Source organism: Barbus barbus (genome assembly GCF_936440315.1).
Source record: "Barbus barbus genome assembly, chromosome: 11".
NCBI lineage: Eukaryota > Metazoa > Chordata > Actinopteri > Cypriniformes > Cyprinidae > Barbus > Barbus barbus.
The window spans coordinates 12,621,595-12,641,743 of NC_136739.1; the positions used below are offsets into that span (position 1 = coordinate 12,621,595).

A 20,149-nucleotide genomic window follows, 5' to 3' on the forward strand; every position below is an offset into this window, starting at 1 on the left:
CAATTTGCAACTAGACGGATGTACTGTTACGTCCTCTAAAGTCAAAAATCTGGATGTTATATTATACAGCAACTTGTCCCTTTGAAAATCATATTTCCCATGTTACAGAAACAGCATTCTTCCATCTTAGAAACATTGCCCAGCTTCGAAACATGCTACCTGTTTCTGATGCAGAAAAGCTAGTTTGTGCATTCATGACCTCTAGACTGGACTATTGTAATGCACTGCTAGGTGGTTGTCCTGCATCTTCAATAAACAAGCTACAGATAGTCCAATATGCAGCGGCTAGAGTTTTGTATCATAAAAAGCGCGATACAAATGAACTTGAACTTAACAATAGCCACAACTTCAAAGACTTGAGTAGGAGCAAAATAGACATAGATGAAAACAGGGACTCTAAAAATTGTATTCCTAAAATTTGAAGACCTGCACTTTATTTGTGTTAACCACATGGCCAGAAAAGATAGGTAGGCTACTTGTTTTTACCCTAAGAGTCCTCGGGAATTTTTGATGGTTCACATTTGAAGGTTGAATAAAGGAGTAAGAAAGGAATAGGAGATCAAAGCATTCGCTGTTTTCTTACCTGTTAAGCTGTCTGGTCGTGGGTCTATTGGCTCGTAGATCTCAAAACTGTGTGTAATGTATGGATTAGATAAGTCATGCAGAAATGTTCTTGACATCATCGACCCATAATGCTGTGGTACTGCGGTCATCCCCGGCCTGGCTGGTGACCCTGCCCCGAGCTGCTCGTCTTCTCTCGCAGAGCCTCTACCTCCAGAATAGGGTGACGTGGTGCGGCCGGCACCGCTCGAGCGGGAGGAACCCATTCTGCGCAGGGTGGCAGGAGAGGTCTTCTGTGGGACTGCAGACAGGGCGGTGCTTGTGAAAACGGAGGATAGAGGTTTAGATTCAGTCGTAATTGGCAACCCATAGGAGCTTCCAGTGGCCCGAAGAGACCCTCGAGACGGAGAGACGCTGCTTCCGTACAGCGACTGGGCACGAGCGGGCATTGAACCAACTCGGCGTATAGCATGACCTGGTTTAGCCCCGTCCATCATTCCCGACATCTACAAGAGGACGCAAACATCCTTTACAGCATCTCAATATAGATAATTATGATTAAGCTGCAATGATGTTCAAATGAAAAAAAAAAAGATCTGCCGATATAACTTATTAATCTTCTTAGAACAGATTCCACTGAAAAAAGTGCATATAACTTGTCAATTACTCTAAAAAAAAACTGTTTATACTTGATTCAATAGATATACTTTTCTCAGTAACACTTTAGAATAAGGTTCCATTTATTAACATTAGTTAACAACATTAGTAAACATGAACTAAGAATGAACAATACTTCTACAGCATTTATTAATCTTAGTTAATGTTAATTTCAGCATTTACAGATGCATTATTAAATTCACAAGTTGTGTTTGTTAACATTAGATAATGTAGTGTGAACTAACATGAGTAAACAATGAACAACTGTATTTTCTTTAACTAACAATAACAAAGTTTAATAAATAGTGTAATAAATGCATTGTTCATTGTTTGTTCATGTTAGTTAATACATTAACTAATGTTAATAAATGGAACCTTATTCTAAAGTGTTACTCTTTTCTGTACTGTTATTGGACAGACGTTTTACTGGTGTAATTTAGACTTTTTATTTCAAATCAAATGCCTTGCATGCATTTTTGTTCAAGCCATGTGACCACTGATGTCATCAAGGTTGCCTCTCATAGGTTCACTACTAACACTGCGATTGTCTGAAGCCCTTATATCATCACAGTAATTCATTGGTCAATGGTGCCTTGCACCGCGTCTGAGTAATATGTCACGGATGTCTCAGGTTTTAATTCTTCCGGAACCGATTGATCAGTTTGCCTGTCAGAAAGTGTTTCTCATGTTCTTGGCTGTCTATTTTAGAGCTGTAATTTTTCTATTTGTCTATTTTTATTTTGTAAAGTTTTGACAAACTCTACTGCTTCAGCTTTGTTTATATATCTCATAAGTGTGTCTTCTTCTATTGGACTGTAGCCAGGAAGGCAGAATTACAGTTACATAGCAAGCGCCAAAACCTTTACCAAGTTTTGTGATATAGTAAAAAATTCTAAAAAAATATATATATATATTTTTTTTCTTGTCATAATTGACTGAAGATCACCACAGGGTTAGGTAATGAAATGGAAGAAGTGCAAAATGCTTTGTTTTGACAGACTATTTATTCTATTTTATTTTTATTTTTTTATCTGATTTTGGACTAACAATTAAATTCTGACGCTTTCTGTATGTTTTTGAATGCAGTACAATGACCACTTGTATGTCAAAACATCAAGGAAATTTGACACTTTTAAGAATTTTTATTTTATTCAAACATGACCAGGTCATACCATACCATACCAAAAATAAATCAATAAAAATATTTTTTTTTTTTTGCAAAAATTAAATTTTTAAATGTCAAATCAAACACATTTGTCCACAAAATTCTCAATACTGCAAAGCAAAAAATAATTAATGTAATATTTGAAGTATTTATTCATCATGGTAATGCCTGTTTTTTATACTACAGTATGGTAATGAAATATCAAAAGAGTAACACAACAAACTAAGACACATTGTAATGAGAATTTAGGACATAGGGATAGATGTGCATAAATGTTATGAAAAAAAATCTAATAATATTAATAATAATGATAATAATAAAATGCTTCAGGAGAGAGGCTTCATTTTCTTCTTTTACTTTTGATTTTGTGGTGAAACATGACCCGCACATGTTTTTCAAGAGATTAAGCTATTAAGAAGTGAGGGATGTGAGATCTACCTGAAGCTCAGGTGTTTGGTGGTGTCCTGCAGCCTGGCCCTCTGCCCTGGAGCTCCTCTGCAGCGTGGAGCTTCCTCCTGAAGCAGGTAATACATTTTGAAGTCTCTGCTGACACTCGCCGTGTGCCTGACTGCTGTAGAAGCTGACAGCATCCTGATAACCACTATCAGAGTAAGAGTTCATCTGGGTAGAACTGTGAGAGTTCCCCACCGACCCTGAGACCGACAGTAAAGTGCAGGTCAGACACTTCATATTAAATTCAGAAAGGATACTTTTTTAGGGTGCCTTTACACTAGAGGTTTTGTGTAGACCCACACCATTTTCGGTGTTTCCCCTGCCATTATATTAGGGGGGCGCCCCACTTGAAGGTCAAGTTAATTTTATTTTCTCTTTAGCGCCAGATTGCAACATAAGTCATTTGAAGTTACATTTCCTTTAGAACAGGTATATACCCTGTTCTTTCATTAAATTAACTAAATAGCCTTATGCTATTTATCTTATTTACACGACGACATATATCATTTCTGTCTCTACATGGTCGCGGGTTTTCTTCTCTGCATTGTGAACGGCGGAGTTCCGCCCCAATGCGCATACATACACATACACACAGGTGAACACACTCCCACTAGCAGTGGCTTAGCCAGAATTTTATTTTACTTATTTTTATTTGGGGGGGGGGGGGGGGGGGGGGTACCTTAAAATGAGAGGGCCGCTCTATATTACATTTTCAAGTGTTTGTGCGGCGTGTGGAAGCTCAATAGCAGCGCGCCTATACAGCACGACAGTTCACACATCGCGCCTAAAAATGCGTGGAAAACCTCCTTTTTTCCAAAGCGCTCTGGCGGTTGCGCTCCGGAGGCGTCTGTCGTTGCTAAGCAAGGAAATTTCAGCAATGGATTTCCACCATCCATCCCTGGACCGCAATGATGAGCTGCTCCTCCATTTTTGTGCTGAGGTTTCAAAGTAACGGAAAAGGCGAGGAAGCTGATTAGTTGGTTCTTGTCACATGACCTGCGCTGCGCTTGCTGCATTCTGAAAAGTTGAGATGTTTTTATCTCGATGTAGCGCGGACGCGCCTGGAAAAAACGAGCGCGTCGCTTCCATTATGAGGGCGCATACCGCGCGTCTACATTTGAAATAACGAACTTGAGCGCGCAAAAGACGCGATATGTGAACGGCCCCTAGCCTGGTTTATACTCGCGTCAACACCAGCACGCAGCTCAAGTTACTGCCAGAGGAATACTCGGACTGATTTAATTTTATTTTTGATACTATTTTGTTTTTCGGGTGAATGGGTGTGTTGTGGATGGGGTCTTTAAAACAGGTCTATTCATTTATACTGTTATCAGCACATGTTGAAGTAGATTCGTCTCTGAGAGAATATGCGCTGTTAATGCAGTGGGTTTATTTTTTACTTTCACTTTCTGTATGACAGGAGTTAAGACATTCACAGGCATAACTATTGCGCAAAGTTTGCACGTTGCTTGTGTGATATCAATCGGCTCGCCTTTATGGTTTAAAACAGAAATATTTCCAGTATTGCGACGTAACCTAATTATTACTGATAATAAGTATCGCTTTTTATTTTAATTTTTTTTCCATTTATATGTTTACTATTGAAATGTTGTTGTATGCATTTGTCAATTTTATTTAATTTATGTATTTTCTTAAATGTGTGTGTGTGTAGAGTATTTACAGAGTGTTAACTATTAGTTTTAGTTACTTTTTCTTATTTGGATAAAAGCGTCTGCTAAATGACTAAAAGTAAAAGTAAAGTAAAAGTAACCGCAAACCCCCATACATATGTATCTTAAACGCAAGGATACATGAAAGAGGAAACAAATTGGTATGCCACGCTGTCTGAAACATGTCTTTATTCTTGTGAGCGCTGGTCCGTATATCACGGATCAACTTTGATCCGTTTAAGCCCTAATAGCCTATATGACAGATGAGAGCAATCTTTTATTTACTAATTTAACATGAAATCGCAAATTGCATTTCCATATCAATAGCATACAACGAAAATACAGAATAATTAGAGCAATCATTTACGCACAATAAATAACAGAGCATCATATCTATACACATTTTCCCCCGAAGGTTCTCGAGACCCGGTAGGAATTCTTCCAAGGCCCGGTAGTAGGTCGCGACCCGGTGGTTGGGGACCTCTGCTTTAGAAGACGTATCTGTGCTGAATTCTACATAAATAATCCACAACAATGCCTATGGGCACAGCCATCGATAGAGGCTGCAGCGGAAGTTCTTTTATGGGTCGTTCACAATCACATATCCGTCTTTTGCGCGCTCAACTCCGTCATTTCAAATGTACACGCGCGGCAGGCGCACTCATTTTTTTCCAGGCGCGTCTGCACAGCATCAACATAAAAACTTTCAACTTTTCACGGGTCTAGGTTGCTTAGCAACGGCACCGCAGCGCAAGCTACAGAGCGCTTTGAAAGAAGGAGAAAGCGACGCGCCTAGCATTTTCCACACGCTTTTAGGCGCGACATGTGAACGGCCCCGCGCTACTATTTGAATCTTCTGCTTTTCGAACGTGGAAGTGTGATAAAGGCTTAAGTTTTTTTTTTTTTTTTTAAGCAATCAGAAATCTGAGGGGGCCGGACATGTAAATGAGGGGGGCTAGGCCACTGCCCACTAGCAGGCTATTTGTAAATATTAAGCCCCAAAAAGTCTATTTAAAGGGTAACTAAACCCTAAAACAACTTTTTTGAGTTAATGATCTGCAAGACTGTGTCTTTATTAGTGCTGTGCATTGATTTGAGTAAATGTTTTGACATTTGGTTATAGTGTTTTAATTCTACAATATGGTGTAAAAACGTCTGAGTGCTGCCCTCTTCAGGTTGAAAGGTGGCTACTGCAGTTGAATTTTGGACGTTGCATACCCCTGTGACATATGATGGCACTTACTAACCACGCCCCTACACGAGCTCACCACGTCCCCTCTGGTCTCTGCCCACTTTTCCAGCATTTTTCAAATATTGCCAGTGGGTGGAGTTAGGCTCTGACCAGGGGGTTAGTTACCCTTTAAATATGAAATATTACTTATACTAATACTTATGCAATTTAGCTTATTGGGTTAAAATTCATAATCAAATCTTTTATTTAAAAATAAACAGCGACAAATGATCGTGACTCCGTCAATCTTTTATTTCTTGAAATTTTGATGATTATGGCTTACAGATAATGAAAACTAAATTCAGTGTCTCAGAAAATTAGAATATTATTAATATAAAAAAAAAAAAAAAGAGGAAAACGTCTGCGGAACGATAAGGCAAGAGGTGTCACGGTGCACACACGAGGGAGGAACCAGGAACACGCAGACGAGGATATAACTTCAAATAATAATCTTTACGGAATAACATCAAGGCAGGGCAAGACAAGGCAGGGCAAAACACAGACAGGAACACTGGGGAGTAACGAGTAGACCAGACGAAATCTAACTGAACAGACAGGACTAATATACACAGGTAAATCATAGATAATGAGACGAACATGGCTGGACAAGAATTAAACTGGATTACATTTAACAAGGACAGGAAACAAACCAAATAAGGAAACATAAGGCAGGAACACATGACACACACGACAGAACCCTGACAAGAGGTAGGACCCGTGTAAATATCGGATCAGCTTTCCAGCGCTGGAGACAACTCAAGGAGCGGAAGGCCTGCGATCGGACACCGAGGTTGCTTTGTTTCTTCTCGATAGGTGAGTAACACTGTGTCTACACCAAGGTTATAATCGTTAACGAAAACGAACGAAAAAACGAAAACTAGGTGGGAAAAAACATTGTCGTTAACTGAAATAAAAATAAAAACGAGGCATTACAAAAAAACGATAACTAACTAAAACTGTAATGTGTGTTTGGCAAAACTAACTAAAATAAAATAAAATTATAGAGTAAATGTCCTTAGTTTTCGTCTTTGTCAAGGTCTTTAATTTTTTAACGCTATTTAGAACATTCAGCGTATTCGTTCAGCTGCATTTCCTTTCCCTGCTCTCCCTCCGCCTCTCTGTCACTCATGTGTCTCTCACATGCGCGCGCGCGCGCACACACACACACACACACAGCCCCTCCCCTCCGTGCACACCGCGTCTCCATGAGAACGAGTTCGTTTGACGTTGAAAGTTCGCGAAAGGTTGGTATCTCCATCTCTTGAACACCTTCAATCAAACATTAAAAAGTGATACAAAAATATTTTAAATTCTGAATATAATTTTGTCAGTGTGTTAATGTTGACCCGAGAAGCGATTATGCCTTCTTTAGAAAGTTAACTAGTCGTAAGTTTGAGGTAAAATGCACTTTTTGGTTGTGGTTGTCGATGTCAAAACACTATATAAGCTGTGATTCAAATATAAAATAATGTTATGTAATTTTTTTACTTTTACACTGAATGTTTGCTGCTTCAATCCAGATGAGTAGGCTATTGACTGTAGGCTATAGGGTAAATTTAGTATAGGGTGTGAAAATTGTACAGCTGTGGTATTTGTAGGGTGTGAATTCTAGAACATGTGTAGATTTTTGGTACGGCGTGTGGATTTTGTAAGAGGTATTCTTACACATGCTCACATACTCTCGCACACACACACACTCAAGCAACACACACACACACACTCTTGCTCACTCGCACACACACACACACACACACACACACACACACTCTTGCTCACTCGCGATCGCACGCGCAAACACTCACACATGCTCACACACTCTCGCACACACACACACACACACACTCTTGCTCACTCGCACACACACACACACACACACACACACACACACACACACACACACACACACTCTTGCTCACTCGCGATCGCACGCGCAAACACTCACACATGCTCACTCACTCGTGCACACACACACACATACATATACACACACACACACACACACACTCTTGCTCACTCGCGATCGCACGCGCAAACACTCACACATGCTCACACACTCTCGCACACACACACACACACACACACACACACTCTTGCTCACTCGCGATCGCACGCGCAAACACTCACACATGCTCACTCACTCGTGCACACACACACACACACGCACACACTCTTGCTCACTCGCGCACACGTACGTCACTTACACATTTTGCACTTACTGCGGAGACGGTTTACATACATATTTGTGCCCATATGTACATTTTATGTACTGGTGTTATTGTTGAATAAATATTTTATAAAATTGTATGATGGTTTTGTTGAGTTATTATTACACAATACTTTTTCTGACCTTTTTGAATCTTGCCCCTGACAAATAACCCAAATTAGAAAAAAAGACTAAAACTAACACTAAAACTAATAAAAACTAAACTAAAACTAAGCATTTTCAAAAAAATAAAAACTAAACTAAACTAGCAAACTCACTTTAAAAACTAATTAAAACTAAACTGAATTTGAAAACAAAAAGTCAAAACGAAATAAAAATAAAAACTAATGAAAAATGCAAAACTATAATAACCCTGGTCTACACCGGATGCGCCGTGCCGAACTGGACGCGACAAAGCAACCATTGAAAATCATTTGAAATTTGTGTCAGCAAGTCATAAATAGAACACGGCAGCAGTTTTCTGTTGGAGATTTGTCGCCCCGCGCAGCATCACTGATTATAATGACTTCTATAGTATTTTGTGTAGACACATTGGTTTTGCTTTGTTTCAAAGAACTAATCGTTGCCTGGGTTGCGTAGGGGCGGAGCTATCAAAATAAGGGCGAGACCCTTTTGGGGTAGGGGCGTGTTTGTTTTGGTTATTTCAAATATCGTATCTTTGACTTCACACAGTTGTGAAGTGACAATGCTTTGTACATGAAGAGCTCAAGAGGATCTAAAATTTGGCAGAGAAAAGCTAAGGTATGTGTACAGCACGCGTTACTACATAGTCATGGCACTACATACAGTCATAAATCAACCTACTAGGAATTATTTGGGAATTTGATTAAAACTAAGAATATATCTTAATTTGCTGTTTTGAATAAAATGACAAATTAGTGCACTTTGTGCAGTTCCAGTATGTTTTTTTTTTTTTTCTTTACTGAGGTATAAAAGCTATCGTCGATTAATTACCGATTAAAATGACATTGGGGATCCCCTTTAGCTAAAACTGGGTTTATTCATGCATTCACTCATTCATTCCATACCTGCAGATCTCCAGGGAAGAGACATCTCAGAGGAACTAAAAAAAAAGAAACAAACAGAAACTAAGTTTATTATGTTTCTGTCACATAAAATCACTGCCAAAAATGTGGAATGAGATGTGAGAGCCACGCTGGAGGATAACAAAATCTGCTATAGCAAAAGCTTTCACATGACGTTTTGATATGGTTTGCAAAACTGTCATATGACAGTCATTTTCCATCCTTTGATGGTAAGAAAGTCACACAAATGTAAAATAACAGGAGGATGAGTAAATGATGACATTAAACAAGCCATAATGTAACAAAAAGATATTATCAATAACTGAGCAGTACATTTAAACCAGCATACTACTCTAAAACTGAGCAGGAGGGAGTGACACCTAACCTTTGTCACTTATCACTCCACCCTGAGATATATACAGTATGTGTAAATCCACCAAAGCACAAGGAGCAGTGCTGGTCAAAAGTATAAAGACCCCCACGGTTAGGTCCGCTCTAGGCCTGTGTTCGATATACAGTGTGTGTGCGTGCGTGTGTATTATATATATATATATATATATATATATATATATATATATATATATATATATATATATACACACACACACACACACACACACACACACACACACACACACACACACACAGCTCAAAAAAATTAAAGGAACACTATGAAAACACATCAGATCTCAATGGGGGAAAATATCATGCTGGATATCTATACTGATATGGACTGGATAATGTGTTAGGAACGAAAGGATGCCACATCGTTTGATGTAAATGAAAATTATCAACCGACAGAGGGCTGAATTTAAAGACACACCAAAAATCTAAGTGAAAAAATTATGCAGCAAGCTTGTCCATTTTGCTGAAATTTCACTGCAGCAACTCAAAAGGTTCATTAGTTAACATTAACATTAGTTAAACATGAACTAAGAATGAACAATACTTCTACAGCATTTATTAATCTTAATGTTAATTTCAGCATTTACTAAATGCATTATTAAAAATCACAAGTTGTGTTTGTTAACATTAGTTAATGCACTGTGAACTAACATTTACATTTATTAATTTAGCTGACGCTTTTATCCAAAGCGACTTACAATTGCTATATATGTCAGAGGTCGCACGCCTCTGGAGCAACTAGGGGTTAAGTGTCTTGCTCAGGGACACATTGGTGTATCACAGTGGATTCGAACCCGGGTCTCTCACACCAAAGGCATGTGTCTTATCCACTGCGCCACCACCACCCTACCTAACATGAATAAACAACAACTGTATTTTCATTAACAAAGATTAATAAATAGTGTAATAAATGCATTGTTCATTGTTTGTTCATGTTAGTTAATACATGAACTAATGTTAACAAATGACACCTTATTGTAAAGTGTTACCAAAAATGTTTATTTGATTAAAAATGTCTGTATTACTGTACGGTAGTTTTTTCTTTTTTTTTCTTTTCTGATCATAAACTATAGTAACACTAAAAGGGTGTTGTGAATCTTGTCTGTTACAGGAGATTTCTCCAAGCAAAAACAGCATCCTGAATATGAGGGCAGAATCATCATACAGCCAGCTGTCCATTTTACAGAAATGCAGAATTAGGTAACCCAAAATACATTTAGTTTTACATTGCATTTACATTCATGCATTTGCCAGATGCTTTTATCCAAAACAAGTTATACTGTATTTAAAGTAGGGGAGCACGGGGCACAACCTAACACTGTTTGACTTTCTTAGTTTGTGTAAATCCACGTGGGGTTCAGAGTATAATTTATTTTATACACTTTAATTTCACACTTGTCTAGTGCAAATATGTTGCGTTGTTTCATAATAACAGTGTATATGTTTTTCGTTATTTATCTCAAAAGAATGGAAGTGAAATGTGACAACATGCCCGTAGGTGTGGTACATTGTAACATATGAGGGGCACGTTGTAACATAACCATATGACAGCTTAAAATGTTATCGGATCTAATATATGGCAGATCATTGAATATCGGATCATTGATATGGCAGCTAGTAAATACTGTAAATTTGGTTATGCTGGCATGTGTGGAAATATTTAAACCATTTGTGTTACAACTAACCCCGTGTTAGTTTGTGCCCTGCGCTCCCCTACACATTTTATTAAGTTATTCATTCCCTGGAAATCAAACAGGGGCGGCGCTAGGGGTGGGCTAAGGGGACTGAAGCCCTGAATGTTTTTATTACCATGTCTTGTGCGCATCAAGATTGAGTTTTCATGCGCATTAAAATTATTTCTATTAAACCAGCACTTAAACAGCAAAATGCAGCTGCTTCAGATATCTTTAACTTACTGTAGCGTATAAATTCATAATACCGATATCCCCATCTGACAAAATTAGATTACTGTTACTGTATAGCAACAAATATAGATTTTCAATCATGGTACTATAAGCAAAGATTTTCTATGACACACACACATTTAGAATGACTAGATTATATGAACAGATTGGTTAGCATTTAGCATGGTCTGTGGCAGACTTTACTAAGTGTCAGGGCAACAAAATTCAATAAACGAAGTTAATATTAAGTTATTTAAATCGTGAAGAAAACATTGTCTTTTTGCTCTATTTCGCAAAAATGGTTCTAAACAAAGCCATGTTGTACATCTCTGCACACAATAGTGTTTCATTACTGAATGAATTGACCTTTTTTGAATGCCTTGAATCAGTGATTGACTGATCCATTCATAAAAACAGTTTCTTCGTTCCTGAATGAATCAGCAGTTTTTAATGATTTGATTGAATAAATGACTCAATGGCTCAGTCATTAAGACAGTGGCTTGCTGCCACCTAATGGTACTGGTTTTAGTCACATTTTTAAAAGTATCAATCTATTTTTTTTTTCTATCATTACATATTTTTGTGTTCAAATTTTTTGTTTATATTTAAAACATTAATTTCATAATATTATTTATGCAATTTGTAAATGCAAATTATAATTAATTTTGAAAAATTTAAATGGAATCAAACCCATTAATTCAGCATTCTAGCACTTTCCTCTAAAATGGAGCTTTAATAATTTGAATGTGATCGATTATCAACTAATTATGTACCTTCCCTTGTAGGTACGTTCAGATGTAGTATATAACGTTTTTATTAACATCAAAGTGCATACCGCACCAAGTTTGACAGTTGAGGCAAATTCTGTAAACACTGCTTTGAAAAATAATGTTTTCTTGTGCTTGCAAAAGATTCCAGTCAATCTTTGTGGCACCAAATGCATTGAAAGTCACAGATCAGCTGGAATTCTGGAAAGAGGGTGCAAAGAAAAAGGATCTGCCTGAATCCCATCCTGCTGTTTCTCATCGGAGAGCTTGTCAACTTTAGCCCGATTCGGACGGTAATTGTTTCTCATATGGACGTCTGTAAACATAAATTTGCATATCACCTCAGTGTTAAAACTCATGGATTTGGATGGTGATTTATTCACAGTGGAGGAGCGAGTTCAGTGATCCTGCGCACCCGGGCGTGCTGCTCACGTGACCAGTCACATGATTGTCTGCTGTAAATAAAATACATTTTTAAAATGTTTTTTGTAAACACATTACAAATTTATTCTTATTATTGTGTAAAATGCATTTAAAAATACTTATGTAAAATGTAGCTATTCTTATTATTCTAAGCATATTTTATAATATATAATCATATTTAGTATTTGACTATTTAAATCTCCTGTTTAAAAATAGGAAAATAGACTCGCTATAGTTTTATATAATTATACACGATATGTATCTGTTTATAATACACATTTTAAAATTGTGCCATAATAAAGACCCATTTTGAATGTTTACGTGCTTTTCTTCTCTTTCTGCTCCCAGTCGCTGTGGTGGAGCATGAAGAATTGTTCTTTTAAATACTTTCCAGCATTTCAGAAATAAATATGTATGCAAATTACACCGAAGTACAACGTTACGGTGTTTGGGAGTGCTCAAAAAGGGTTTAAACACTGAATTTTGAATTGATTTCTTCTCGTAAACTTAGATATGTGGATTCGGACGGCAATTAAATTACCACACGACCTTGGTGTTTGTCAAAAAACAGTAGGTAATTCGGCCAGGGATTTTTAAAGGGGTGGTGAGAGAAAAACACAGACATGCTGGATTCGGACGGCAATTAAATCACCAACTACCCCCTGCATATGGTGAAAATCACTTACGTCCCCCTGAGAAACAATTACCATCCGAATAGGGCTTTAGACTGTCAAAATGACTGAAATTTAACACAACACTGTATTATTTCATTTTATTAACACTACCAGTCAAAAGTTTGTGAACAGTAAGATTTTTTATGTTTTTAAAGAAGACTCTTCTGCTCACCAAGCCTGCATTTATTTGATCCAAAGTACAGCAAAACAGTGCAATTTTGAAATATTTTTACTATTTAAAATAAATGTTTTCTATTCATATATTTTAAAAATGTAATTTATTCCTATCAAAGCTGAATTTTTTAATTACTCCAGTCTTCAGTGTCACATGATCATTTAGAAATCATTCTAATATTCTGATTTGCTGCTCAAAAAAAACTGTTGAAAACAGCTGAGCCTAATTTTTTCAGGTTTCCTTGATGAATAGTTCCGAAGAACAGCATTTATCTGAAATATAAATCTTTTGTAACATTATAAATGTCTTTATCTTCACTTTTGAAGGCTACACTTTATAGGCTATAAGGTTTATTCCAGCACACAAACAAATATGCCTGATATCAAGACATGATCCCCCAATCAAAAAAGTGTTTATCTGAAAACACTGGTAAGCTTGGAGTTTAGCGATAACCAGTGCGATATTCTGTTCAAAGAAAAGTGTAATACAACAAGTCTGTGTTCATTCGCAAAGCTGCTGGTGTTATTTTCTGCTTCTAAAACTGAAACCATCGACTGTAATGTCTGTGATTGTGTTTCCTTAATGAATAAACTTGCATAACCTTCGTTCTGCATACAAAGTTTCTGGGCTTGTGATAGTACAAGCTCTTATGTTTTAATAGAAAAACATGATAATCTGGAAATGTTGAAATAGTAGATATATTACTATGTTTCAGCTGTTGAGTTGTGAACAGCTTTCATAATTATAAATTAAACAACTTTCTGTGAAACTCTGACAGGCCAAAATCTGATGTCTGGCTCTGACAAATATCTAGCCAAAAAGTTGTGCATCCTTCCTAGAATGCAAATACATTTGTTGTGCTTCACGCAACATCCACCAGGTGGCGCATGAAACAACATACTGGGGCAGATAAGACTGCTCCAGGTGTGTGTGTACTTGGATGGGTAAAATCTACAGTACAAATTCTAAGTTTGGGAACACTATACTTGGGTACATGTCATGTCACGTCACTTACAACAAAGTAATAATAATAATAATATGACAAGGTTGCAGTTACTACATTTTGATTTGTTTCCTTGATGTATTCAAAAAATGCTGTTTAAACAAACAAAAAAAATAACTGTAATTCTACCTCCACTCAAATACTCTACTTTTGGGTGGCAAAGCTCATTTTTAGGATTGTAACCAGTGCTTGAAGTGGAAAAAAAAAAAACTTTGACCCACTTCGAGCACCGATTGTAGCTGCCACTCTGTGCCACCCTTGTGGCCACAGCCCTGCTTTGATGTGGTGTGACAGACGCTACAGCTCGCTAGAGAAATGAATGCTCTAAGAGTATTTCACTAAAGATATGTACTATATTAGCCTACATATTCATTATATTTTACTTAACCTGATAGTGATACCTTAATTATTTTATAAAATATTTTTTACGAGTTTGACATAAAAACAAGTTATGACACTGTGTAAAGTATTACAGTTCTACAACAAATTGGAGTAGAAACATAATTTTATAATTAGATGTATAATGTAGAAGTTACATGTCTGCATACCTTTTTTTTGATTGTTGATTATTATATCTAAAAATAAATAGCAACTGAATTTAATGGTTCAGACTCTGTTTTTAAATGTAACCTTTATTATTACAGTAATGTGCAAGTAATAGGGTTCCCTATATATTTTAAACCAGTGTTTAACAAAAAAGATAAAAAGGAGCAGTTTCATATTTAATATTTTGCCCCGTGCTGTACCAAATATTGTCCCAAACTATGACTTAAAAACCGAGGTACGTACTACCAATCCATCATTTTTGTGTACTGTTACACCCCTAGTGGGAAGCAGCCATGTAATAAGCAGAATAATGTACATTCAGCCAGATGTTATTGCAGAACCCCAGACAGGGTGATCAGGTCTTGTATCACCCTGAAGGGGTTTATTTGGGGCGGGATGTACATTATTCCTTACATAATATAATATTCCTTACATAACACAGCACAGTGATAAAACGTAAAGTTTCCCCTTAATAATAAACAAATGATTGTATTGATATCAATGAAAGTTTTGCTGTATCCTCACAACTGCTGTTGCTATTGACACAATGCATATTTTCATGCTGCTTTGCTTATATTCTTATTTTTTCACTCCTTGCATATCATATACACAACTTGTTAACCACTGAATATCATTTAAACCTTATGGTTGCTTCATTTAGGAACGGATAAATGCAGATGTTGGAATAATGAAAGTTCCCTTTTCTTAAAGGGGTCCTATTATGTTTTCTCACTTTTTTAATTTTAGTCAGTGTGTAGTGTGTATGTTTGGGCATAAAAAGATCTACAAAGTTACAAACGTCAAAGTCCACTCCAAAGGGAGATATTTCGTTAAAAAAAAAAAAAAAACCTTTTCAAGAACTACAACCAATGGCTCGTTTGGACTACAGCGTTGTTTTCTTGTGTTTGTGATATCACAAAGCGGCTAATTAGAATATCATTAAAATAAAATCCCACCAACAAAAATTTGAATGGTTGGCAGGTGGGGAGAACGCTTGGTTGAGCACTGCACGTTTCAAAATCAAAACCCGGTGCGGGTGTATTTATATCACTGTATTTCTGAAGGAAACCGACTGTCTTCAGAAAATTATGGATGTCAGAGAATGAATTTGCATATATATGCCGCCACAAATAGTGTAAATCTGTGGGAGTGGGACTATGGTATAAAGAATTTCAACTGTATAACAGTTTCACTGCAATTCATGTTATAATGTTGGAATTAAAGAACAATAAACATATTACCGTTGCAATTATCTGTACATAGGAAATGCAGTTATTTTTAAGCTGTTGTTGACATCCTACCTAAAACATGATTTTGCCAAAAATAAAAACAACAACAATGTTACTACTTTAATATTTCTTGCAATATTTGTGCGTGCAAAGGTTCTGCGCGATGCTCTAGTTCAATATTCTCGGGGTCTGAATTGATATGACAATATTGACGAACTTGCTGATTTGGCAAGGGGCGGGGCAGTACTGAAATACCGTCTAAGCTGTCCACCAATCACAACGCACTGGGACAACTAACCAATCACAACATTTCGTTTTTCATCAAACCCGGAACTAATTGAGCCGTTTGATCCAGGCTATGGCAAGCCGTTTTGACATTTATTAATTCTCAGGATACGAATTCTTGATATCAACAATTCAGTTTTTACTAGTTAAAATGTTAATTCTTGATATCAGGAATTAGATTTCTACTAGTAACAATGACTATTTTTGACATCTATGGCAAGCCGTTTTGACTTTTATATATTCTCAGGATATGAATTCTTGATATCAACAATTAAATTTTTACTAGTTAAAAGCTTATGGCAAGCCATTTTAACATTTACAACTTAATTCCAGATATCTATATTGCAATTATGACTAGTCGTAATTAGAATTAAAATATCTACAATGTCATTTTGACTAGTCATAATACACATTCCAGATATCTACAATGCTATTACGACTAGTCATAATCTTCCATTGACTTCCATTGAAAAATATTTGCAGATATCTTCAAATGAGTTTTGACTAGTCATAATTCCCATTCAATATATCTTTAAATATGATTTGCCTAGTCAAAATTCTAATTAGAGATATCTCCAATTACAATTTGACTAGTGATAATTCAATTAGAGATATCTTTAAATATGATTTGACTAGTCAAAATATAGAGATACCTTTAATTCAAAATTTTTTAAAGATATCCAAAATACATTTGCAGATATCTGCAATTCATTTATGACTAGTCAAATTACAGTTGTAGATATCTTGAATTGGAATTTTGACTAGGCAAATCATATTTAAAGATATCTTGAATTGGGATTATGACTAGTCAAAACCCATTTGAAGATATCTACAATTTAATTATGGATATCTCAATCAGATTTCTGACTAGGAAGAACTTTTTTTGAGATATCTGCATTAAGCTTTGAGACTAGGCGTAATTGCAATGTAGATATCTGGAATTTAGGGCTGCCACTAACGACTATTTTTATTTCGATTAATCTATCGACTAATTTTTCGATTAATCCAAACTATTAATTTCCTGCCAAAAAATCAACAATTTTACTTAAAAATATTTTATTACACCAAATGAAATCCAAATTTCTATGAAATCTTTTTTTAAAGCAAAAGTGAAGTGCAACATAGAGTGCAAGCAGCAAGTGTCCATCTCATAGTCCAAATCACTGAAATCAAAGTTCACTATTATAGTGTGAGAATGACAACATATCCATGTGTTCTAGTCTAATAATAATATAATTAAAATCAAAAAACACTTTTTAAAGGAATATTTACCAGAAATATTATTTACCAGAATTTATTTAGGTGAAAATTTTAAATGTGCAGTATTTCTGAAAAAGTTATTTGTTTAATATAATCAATTAATTGGAGATGCTTTTTATTATTAAAATTTAATGGAACAATTAAAATGGAATCCAGAAAATAATGGAAAACAGAATTTGGTACTGATAAAACTGTAAAACTCAATTAATTAGACAGGCTTTTTGATTAATAAAATTTAAAAAACTGAATTTGGAAATAAAACGGATTTCATAGGGCCCTATAATTATAACATTTTTTGTAGTAATAAAAATGGATTTAAGTGAACAATAGCTTTTAAAATTATTTAAAGTACATATATAATAGCAATGATGCAATAATAGTTCAAATATAGTATCAAAAAAGCAAGAAATCATATGGTTTTATTGAACAAAACTGTTAAAATACATAATGTATTATAAACAATAGAGCTAATGTAGATTACGCATTACAACAAAGGCCTGCAGGAGGCGCCGACGGCCTGATGATTGTTTTTACACATTACTGTTTAATATTGACCAAGCACCATTTAATTCAAACGTACACTTAATCTTTAATATTTGGCCATTTCTTCAGGACAGAAAGGCTACAGCAGCTGTAATTAAATGAATATGTGGACATCAAACCGTCTAAACTCAGAGTGAGGGTTTGAGCTTTTATTTTGAAACCGCGATGTATTCTCCTGTGTTTGAGTAGATTTATAAATGATTTACCTCACAAATCTGACTAGTCAAAATTCCTTTCTAGATATCTAAAATGCACATGCAAATACACCTTTGTTGAGCCCCATCTTTAACATTTCATTAACCAATCCTAGCTTGGAAACTGTTGTCATCCACCATTTTGTCAGAGTTGTATAATAAATGTCCTGCATCTTTGGGTGATTTAAAACTGTTTTATACAGAAGTAATTCAAAAGTATGGAAATAAAAATGTAGCTTAGGCATGTGTAAAAGTGGTAGGCTATACAGAGAGGACTTAAATAGGCTTTTGTCCTGTTTTATATCGTAATGTTGAGACGTGTGTGCTGTGGATTAAATTGTGTTAGTCTTTATTTACAAACGAACACATGTATAAGCCTCATGCCAGCCGTTGCAACATTTGATATAATGTTAAACTAATCGGAGTGTCTATTTACACTAAGTGCAAATAGTGTAATAATATATTAAACTATTCACCTACCAACGTGTGATTTAGATAGTCAAGAATGAAAAACGACGCTCAATCAGCATTACTTTCAGTGGAGTAGAGGTAACAGTGAATGCTTGTTGATGCGATCAACCTGAGTTCGAATTTGCCTTTTGCCGAACTTTTTTTTCCTCCCTTTTCAAATCTCATATCGTATCGGAAAGGCATTTCTTTTCAATAAAAATTAAGGAAATAATTCAAAAGTTAAAAATACTGGCTAGGGTTAGGGTAGGTGTAGGGAGGGCTTTATTGTCCCAATAAGTTGCCATCTATTTAAAAACTGGAATTAAAATGATCATTTACATTCAATACGTGATTATTGGGTACTGTTTTATGATGTACTACAATACTGATGTGCAGATAATTGCCACTATTTCAAATAAGTAGTATAAATAGCAGAAAATCTTGCTACTTTAACAGTGTAAATAAAATCTATAGCTATTTGCACTTAGTCTACATAGCATATCCTTAAAAAATACTGCTATTTTCATTTAGTGTAAATAGCATCCATTGCTATTTGCACTTAGTGTAAATAGCACTTATTGCTGTTTGCACTTAGTGTAAAGAGCATCTATCGCTAAGAAAATGTTATTTGCACTTAGTGTAAATATAATCTAATTAGTGCAAATAGCCGCTGCCTAAAAGAATACATTGAACACAGCAGAATCATCATCATAGATCTCTTGCTGTGATACAATACAATACTCCCACCTTGTGGGCTATTTCCTATGGAAGCTCGTTTCCACCACTAAATAAAGAAATATCAACTTTTTATCTCACAATTATAAAATTGATATCTCGCATTGTTTTTATCTCGCAACTCTGAGAAAAAAATGTCAGAATGAATGGTAAGATAAAAAGCTGCAAATTATCTTTATTTTTTTATTCCATGGTGGAAACAAGCTGCCATAATGACACAAGTGAACCTGAATTCATACACAACGTAACGTAACCTACTAATAAATGTCATCAATGTCAGTTAAACTTTCATTAAATTGTAATCTTTTTAAAATCAGCCTTTACCTTTCACTGCATCTGATTAGGCTTTGTTCTTGTCCGTCATGCATTTATTTGTACTATTTTTCATGTTGTTGTTTTTTTTTTATATTTCCATTGTGTCTAAATATATAATAAATAAATTCAGATGAGTTTGCGATTTTCCGCCTTTATTGAACATTAACATTGCATTTGGTCCGTATTGCAACATGATTCAATTAAAATCACAGCGCTATACATACATGCACGCTGGAGACCTTTTACCACATAAGG

General features: G+C 35.7%; 1 protein-coding gene across 7 annotated transcripts in view; it reads right to left on the bottom strand.

The window, feature by feature from the left end:
• LOC306876626 (plakophilin-4-like) overlaps positions 1 to 20,149 on the bottom strand; it is a 120,389-nt gene that overhangs the window by 52,456 nt on the left and 47,784 nt on the right. For all 7 annotated transcript variants that reach the window (XR_013784844.1, XM_079427942.1, XM_079427941.1 and 4 more), the window contains 3 exons: positions 8,990 to 9,024; positions 2,822 to 3,036; positions 584 to 1,067 (listed from right to left, as the gene is read on the bottom strand). Coding sequence is in view for 6 of the 7 variants with exons in the window: in XM_079427942.1 (XP_079284068.1) it covers positions 584 to 1,067; positions 2,822 to 3,036; positions 8,990 to 9,024 (734 nt within the window). In the remaining variant the exon portion in view is untranslated. The remainder of the gene's footprint in view (positions 1 to 583; positions 1,068 to 2,821; positions 3,037 to 8,989; positions 9,025 to 20,149) is intronic.